This window comes from Populus euphratica, unplaced genomic scaffold, assembly GCF_000495115.2.
Source record: "Populus euphratica unplaced genomic scaffold, PopEup_1.0 scaffold31.1, whole genome shotgun sequence".
Taxonomy (NCBI): Eukaryota; Viridiplantae; Streptophyta; class Magnoliopsida; order Malpighiales; family Salicaceae; genus Populus; species Populus euphratica.
This window is the reverse complement of record NW_011499850.1, coordinates 347,290-355,093: the sequence shown is the minus strand read 5'-3', so window position 1 is coordinate 355,093 and position 7,804 is coordinate 347,290. Positions and strand designations below refer to the sequence as shown.

The 7,804-nt window shown below is 34.6% G+C and overlaps 2 protein-coding genes across 4 annotated transcripts; both read right to left on the bottom strand.

Annotated features, from left to right (window-relative positions):
- Positions 1 to 1,129: 1,129 nt before the first annotated feature.
- Positions 1,130 to 7,344, bottom strand: LOC105120891 (wall-associated receptor kinase-like 1). 3 transcript variants are annotated; one of them, XM_011019294.1, is made up of 3 exons: positions 7,287 to 7,344; positions 7,138 to 7,194; positions 1,130 to 2,498 (listed from the first exon to the last, which is right to left on the bottom strand). In XM_011019294.1, the coding sequence occupies exons 2-3, from the start codon at positions 7,148 to 7,150 to the stop codon at positions 1,303 to 1,305; spliced, it is 1,209 nt and encodes a 402-aa protein (XP_011017596.1). In that variant the 5' UTR covers positions 7,151 to 7,194; positions 7,287 to 7,344; the 3' UTR covers positions 1,130 to 1,302. The 3 variants fall into 3 exon arrangements, with proteins under 3 accessions (XP_011017596.1, XP_011017595.1, XP_011017594.1); XM_011019293.1 differs by lacking the exon at positions 7,138 to 7,194 and adding an exon at positions 3,872 to 3,928 and having other exon boundaries at positions 7,287 to 7,341; XM_011019292.1 differs by lacking the exons at positions 7,138 to 7,194; positions 7,287 to 7,344 and adding exons at positions 3,872 to 3,928; positions 4,018 to 4,101 and having other exon boundaries at positions 1,161 to 2,498.
- LOC105120892 (wall-associated receptor kinase-like 22) lies at positions 4,154 to 4,938 on the bottom strand. The gene has a single exon (XM_011019296.1). The coding sequence runs from the start codon at positions 4,915 to 4,917 to the stop codon at positions 4,213 to 4,215; it is 705 nt and encodes a 234-aa protein (XP_011017598.1). The 5' UTR covers positions 4,918 to 4,938; the 3' UTR covers positions 4,154 to 4,212.
- Positions 7,345 to 7,804: the final 460 nt, after the last annotated feature.

The window sequence follows — 7,804 nt, the reverse complement described above, 5'->3', positions numbered from 1 at the left end:
CATTGTTTATTGATTATTGATAGCCCCCATTGTTGAATAAGTTAGAGTTGGTGGCCACCAATGTTGACAACAAACCAAGAAGAGCCTCCATGAATGCCTATAAATAGAGACATATGTTAGAGAGCAAAATATGAAGATTTTTGTGAGAATGTGAAGAGAGTAAAGAGAAAGAGAGAGCTACAATGGCAGCAGTTGCAAGTGCAGCAAAGAGAGGGCTAGGAGTAGAGTAGAGTGAAGTTATCATTCTTCTCCATGTATTTGTTTTGTATTCTTTCTCTAATCTCTAATAATATAGACTCTCACCCGTGGATGTAAGCTATTTGCCGAACCACGTTAAATATTGTGTCACTGTGCTTGGCCTCCTATGAGCAAGTATCAGAACATCACCGGTTAGAATTCCTAACACAGGATGCATGATTTTATGGGTTCTTAAAACATGTCAAATGGTGGTAGTGTTGTGCTCCAATTTTGGATATTAAAGGTGATTAAGACTACCACTTTTTAGTTTTTTTTAAATAATTAAAATTTTAAAAAATTTAAAACCAAAACCTCCTAATTTTTGGATATCATGTTTTACTTTAGAAGGTATGCTAATGAAAAATATAAATTTATTTTTAGAAGTTGTGACATGACATAATAGTTTAAACTTTTGGATCCTTCGTAATTCATCTTATATATATATATATATAAAAAAAAAATTATGTGTGGTAATAAAAATTACAATCCAATATAAAACCTAAATACGTATTTTGTATGAAAATAATATTTCATCAAGTGACGTACCAATATTACTTGGAAGTAAGAATAGCACATGCATAGTGATCGCCATAATACATTCATCAATCAAATTATTAATACTTAACTCAGAACTCACTCAATAAAAAAACACGCGTCTATTTTTTTAAAAAAAAAATTACTATTTTTATTTTCTTGAATTTTTACTAAAATTTTCAAAAATTAACTTAAGTATCCCATCAGTTCATTACATTTAAAAAAAAGTTTAATATGATCATGGCTTTTCTATTATCTTCACTCTTCGGGACCCGATATTTGAGACCATTTCATTGAAGATCACAGTTTTGTTCCATGCATGATTGCTTGATTTTTATCCCACTCATGAAATCCTTTATATATATGCACGTGCACTAAAAATTGTTAACAAGCTTTAGTTTCTAATTACAGGCAGCTAGAGCACACAATTACAAGAAAAAAGGCGGCAAGTGCTGTAAGTCTAAAACCAATGCCACAAGCCTATTTAAGTTTCACATACAGACACAAAATTAAAACATGTAGTAAATAATTTCAACATGTATGTAAGAGTGGTTTTTCATCTAGTGATGATGGAGCACAAATATCGAAGCTGGAGATTGTTGAGGCAGAAGTAACATCCCAAGGTGCTCCCATCACTTCATTTCTGTCGTATTCATTCTCTTGTTGGACGATCAAGTTTTCGGATTTTTTAATCCTCTCCAACACCATTGTCACTTCTTTCATCGTAGGCCTTTCTTTCCCATTTAACCTCAAGCAGCTCCTAGCCAAGCTAGCAACCATCAACACATCCTCTCTTTCCCCTTGCTTCACAACCTGAGGATCAAGAATATCAAACAGGCAGTTGCTCTCCATGGCCATTATGAAATATGTGGCTAAACTTCTGCCTTGTTCTTCTGATCTTGTGAACGAGATTGGCTTCTGCCCAGTAAGTAGCTCAACAAGAACTACACCAAAGCTATAGACATCACTCTTGTCTGTGAATTGGCTTGATTGGAAGTACTCTGGATCCAAGTACCCAAAGGTGCCTTGTACCAGAGTTGTGACATGAGTCTGGTCGATGCTTACCGACCTTGAAGTCCCAAAATCTGCAACTTTGGCTCTATACTTCTCATCAAGCAGTATGTTTGTAGACTTGATGTCTCTATGGAAAATGGGGAGGGAGGCTGCTGAATGTAGATAGAAAAGTGCCCCTGCTACCTCTGCTGCAATCCTTAAGCGCATTTCCCAAGCTAAAGGGAATTCCTCATTAGGGTCATGGAGAAACTGGAAAAGGGTTCCATTGGGAATGAATTCATAGACTAACAATGGAAGTTCAGTCTCTAAACAACAACCCAAAAGCTTAACCACATTTCTATGGTTAATCTGGGATAGAAGGACGACCTCGATGATAAATAGTCTGAGATTCCCTTCATCAATTACTTTGGATTTCTTGACTGCAACGATTTTTCCATCAGCCAACATCCCTTTGTAAACTGTTCCTTGGCCTCCCTGGCCCAGCGTTCTATTCACATTGTAATGATCAGTGGCTTTGTCCAATTCTTTCGAAGGAAACATTTTGATTTTCTCGACATTGACTTCACCTGAAGATAGTTGTTCTTGCAGTAATAGACCACCATTCCTCTTAAAGTACTTTTTCTTTAGTTTTTCACTCCTCTTTCTCTTGAATACTCTGTACAACCACCATAAACCAATGAGTAGAAAAAGTGCTCCAAATCCCACTCCAACACCTGCACAAGTCAACCAATTGCATTCAATTCTTTTTTTAGAGCTGAACTCAGAAAAACAAATTCTGCCTGTTTGCTTGGGTAATGATGCAGTATCTGCGATTATTTGATACTGCTGGGATAGGATTGGTGATTTTGGGGTTGTACAGCTGCAGCAAGGGTCTAGATTTTATTTGTAACTTCCCTTTTGCAGACCGTCTTTACTACTTTTCCAGGCAACAGAGTCTGTATCCTATAACATCAATTGAATTTCCTTCTTGCTTCCTCTAGCTCACTGTTTTTCCTGTACCGCTTTGAGCAGTGGAGGATCTTGCATAAAATTTCCATCAATTCTACATTGTTAAGCGCAGTGTTGTTGTTTGTCTCAATATTCTACTTTATTCATGTCAGTTTTAAAAGGAGAATTTGATTCTTAAAAAACAGTAAGTTAAATTTTAATTTCTTTTTATAATTTTGATTGTCTAAGTGTACAAATCTAATTTGAAGAAAAAAATTATTACAAGCATATTTCAAGAAAGTGTACTGTTTTACTTGAAACTTATTATTCATACATTTTTTTTCAAGAGATCATTATTCATACTTGGGAAGGAAGAAAGCTGTGAAACATTGATCTAATTACAAATAAAATTTGAAAAGAAGGGCACAAAATCGAATACTTCAGAAGGCTAAATTGTAATCAATCTCTAATTGGTTAAGATGGCATCAACAAAAAAATTTCATGTCATTGGTTCTTGAATAAATTAATTGATTTGATTTAGTCCATCAGACAAATTCTAGTATGACATATATCATGATTTCACACATGAAATATTTAAAACTAGAATGATATATATACAAGAAATTTTATGGTGTTTATAAAGTAACTAGCGTGGCACAAGAGAAAAATCACAAGCGAAAATATTTTTAACATTTTAATGGTTCATGGGATTTTATTTTTATTTTTATTTTTCTCCTTGTATCTTTTTTTTTTCAAAATGAATATTAAAAAATAACTAATAGAATATTACTATTTTTTTGTGTAATATAAAATTTATTGTATATATACACATATCACAGGATAATTAATTAATTAATTAAAACTAGTTATAGGAGCATAAATGTATATAGTACTTGAAAAAAAAAATCGCAAGGGAGGCTGCTGTCTTCTCCGGTCACTCATAGAGGATCCGCCATTGAATCTGCTTTTTTCTTCAAGCTAACAAAATCGTCACTTGTGACATTTGTAGCACTATCAGGAGGCAAGTCAATAACATAGTTTTCCTCCAAGCAAACATTACAACGCCAGTCAATTGTTTTCTTGACCCATTTAAAGTGTGACATAATCCTTAGTCATTTCTATCATGATGATATAGATCAGTGAAAATGCAACAACATACCTAGGCCTGCCATTTTAGCTTTGATTTTACGCCGGTAATCGACATATGTTCTACCCTCTGCAACACATGGAGAAATCATGGAGTTTATTAGTAAACCATGCCGGAAGAATCTATAGAGTAGGAATTAATTGTAACCAGGAGTTTACCTTGACAAATACCAAAAAGGTAAGGATTTCCTTCGAAGCCTGGACTGCATGAACATTGAACGGTGGAGCTCTGGTTGGTTGAATTAATGGGAGGATTCAGAAACTCACACGTAGAAGAGTAACTTGAATTATATAACGATCCATTGTTGATGACAAGTGATTCATATTCCCTTTCGTCTATTCCCCATTCCAGCACTACGGGAACAGAGTCCCTATCTCTCTTGTCATAATAATAGTCAAAGTTCTCTCCGAAATAAGAATCATAATAATACCCCCGTAATTGATCTGTGTTTGATCAATTAAATAGGCATACCTGCATTGCTTTTCCCCACCGCTTCCTTTTCCATCATCTAACCCCTTCATGTTTACATTAAAAACCTTGAGAAATGAAGGAATCCTGGTCTGGCAGCAGTCGATCCCACTGCAGCTAGCTATCATGCTATCACGGTTTTTGTCACAAATTGACACACACCCACCAATAGTAGATTGATTTTGGGTCATCAAGGCAAGATTGTCACAACCCCTTGCAATGAAGTAATTCCCGGAGGAGAAAACAAAAGGGCTTCCTTCCAAGTCAACAACTGTGTTTCTATCTTTGCCACTACAATTTGCAAAAACAATTGGAAACATGACCTCAATCGTACTGTCATAGGCTGAGATGTAATTGACATCCAGATCAGTGCCGTTTACAGTAAGTTTAGGAACTCCACTACTGGGGTTGCAGAGTATTTTGAACCTTTCGTCTAGGTAACATCCTTCTTTCATTCCAAAGGGATATGGAATACCAATGCGTCCACAATAAGATTCACATCCAGGCAATGTCATAACCTGTGATTCTGCAGTACGCAATGACCAGAACAACAGGATGACCTGAAATACTGTTAACTCAACAGCTGCCATATTCTTTTTCTTCTTCTTTCAGACAGAGTAGCTTTTTAGAAGAGAGAAGGTATAAAACGGGCTCTTACTTGGCAAGTAACCCAGCCATATGTTAAGTTATCCAAGATCTTCTTCTTCTTTCTACTAATTCTTTCTTTCTTTGTTTTTTTCCTTTCGCCTTCCATGAGTAGAAAGTTCAAAACCAAAGTCTTTAGAACCACACAAAGAATTAAGCAGCCAGACTTGACCGAGTCAGTCAATTACACTATCCTATACTATAGTAGGTTATAATTGCATCATAGGCCTTGTTTTGCCAATGGGACTCTATCTCCTCTTGAAGCTACAGTACTCCCACTTTTATTGGAGGTTGCATGTTCAATTCCTCGAAAGGGAAGTCAATCTCAATTGCTAAAGCATTAAAAAAAAAATTCATTTTCTTTGTTTATTAATTTGAACTTGGAATTTTTATTAAAGGTTCTTCAACGTTAAATTTTCTAGCTATTTCCTAAAGTATAATATATATATATATATATGAGTAGTCAAATTTTTTTTAAAAAATCTGCAAATATTTAATGCTAACACAATCCTGCACAATTCTAAACCACATTTTTCTACTTTGAGACGGCAGCTTTTTAGCAGAGAGAAGGAACATAAACGGGCTTTTACATGGAAAGCATCCCAGCCATAATTTAAGCTATCTAATCTATACATTAAGTTATCCAATTATTTACCCCTTACCAAACATGCCCTAACATCATATATCATGCTATCAGGTTAAATCTTGACATTGCATTTCTTTCTAGGTGCACGTCTAATCAACAGATCTTCTCTGATCACTGGCAAGGTTCCATCCACTTGATGTTAGGGGCTCCACAATCATTATCTTCGTTAGTCTATTTGTTAATGTTTTTCTTCGACTTGTGGAACGACGTGCATGTTCCTCCACCTTCTTGTTTAACTTCTATGATTTTTCTTGATTGACTTGCGAAGTCATGTGTTCTGAACCAGTCGAAGACATGACAGAAGAGACAAGAAACTACCTTCTATTATCAAAGCTTGATTGCAGGGCTTATTCGATATTCCACAGTGATTCGGCGCTACCAATCTTTCTTGTTTTTCTTCTTCCACAGTGATTCGGCGCTACCAATCTTTTTTGTTTTTCTTCTTTTTTTTCTCTCCTCTTAAAAATTTACTTTTGGCTATTCAAATTTGCAAATCAGCCCTTTACATTTTTTTCCTTTAGATTTTTTATTCCTCTTTTTTTATTTGTTTTATTTTAATTTATTTCTAAAATTGAAAAATTTTGAATTTAATCCTCCTTCAATGTTTTAATCTATCAAATTTTATTCATATTCTTTTGATTATTTTTTATTTGAGATAATTTTTTAAATTTATATTTTTTACTACACCCTCCATTTTTTTTTAATTTGATGCTCATTCTTCTTATTGTTATTTTTTTCTTTGGTAAATTTTTAAATTGAATTTTTTTTTTGTTGATTTCATTCATTAAAATTAAATTAATTGAGAATTGAGTTTTTTAATTGAACTCAAGTTTAAATTTATAAAATTAAAATATTAATCTATGTTTAGAAAATTTATCCCAGTCAATCAATATGGATTAAAATAATAAATTTGTTATTTTATTCTTAAAAAAATTTCACACTCACTTTTCGCTAATGGATGGTGGGTTGATGAAGTGATTAAACTTGGCCACTTGAGGGGTTTGGGGGTGATTTCCATACTACTATAATAATGTATACTCTAGTATTTAAGTTAGTAAATATCCGAGGAGAATAATATATAAAAACAAGAGTTAGTAAATATACTAGGAGAATAATATATAAAAACAAGAGGTGTAGTAGAGTGTCTAGATGCAAAAGTGTATACAACTGGGTAGGAGTGGGGATTGTGGAGCAGGGGAATAACAATATGTATAAGAGCAGAGGTGTGTACAGTAGAAGAGGAGAAATATGTGGAGGAGGAGAGGAACAATGTTGTTTGATGGCTTTTTGTGACCTCTTATGCTCTGTGTGATTCTGTCCTTATGTGGGTGGCCTGGGGTATTTATATCCTTGGCCCTTAAGACCATGTGGTTTACCTAATGAGAAATGAAGGAGAAGAAATGCCTTTCAATTATGCGCATGTAACTGCAAAATAAGTTATTGAGTGTAGGTGCCTCACTATACAGGGTAGGTGCTGTACTTATTAGTGGTATAGAGTGAAAATGCAGCAACGACATACCTAGGCCTGCCATTTTAGCTTTGATTCTCCGCCGGTAATCGTCGTATGCTCTACCCTCTGTAACACAAGGATAAACCACAGAGTTGATCATTAAACCATAAACCATGCCAGAAGAATCTATAGAGTAGGAAATGTAACCAGGAGTTTGCCTTGACAAATACCAGAAAGATAAGGATTTCCTTCGAAACCTGGATTGCAAGAACATTGAACTTTCTCCTTATTATTTGTGGGTGTAGACATTACATATCTATGTAAAATCTTTGCATTATGATTATTTCTTTTATATTTACTACTTTTGGGATTTTTCTACTTCCCCAATCTTCTTCTCTAATGGTAACTTTTAGAACTTCATTTATACACTACATAGGCTTTTCTATAGATTTTAATTCGATCATCAAGCACGCATGCATGTAGCCCGGTAGCATGCAGCAATACGAACAACAAGTGCTAGCTGGAGTCCTGGTTATTGCAAAAGGAATCAATATTCATGTAGAGCATGATAATATTTTTAGTTATTTTCCACTTAAGTTTCCGGAAAATTCTTTATTTTACAAACTATGCACATGCCTAAATTCCCCGTTTTACAATTTGTTAGTCTTGCATCTGCTTGAATGTCTTGTCTGAGAGGGGAGGCCGGCGCCTCCGTGAGTTATTAGTCTTATAGGTT

What these genes read in the sequence shown, in the direction of transcription:
- LOC105120892 (XM_011019296.1), bottom strand. Translation starts at nt 4,917, where the DNA reads ATGGCAGCTGTTGAGTTAACAGTATTTCAGGTCATCCTGTTGTTCTGG.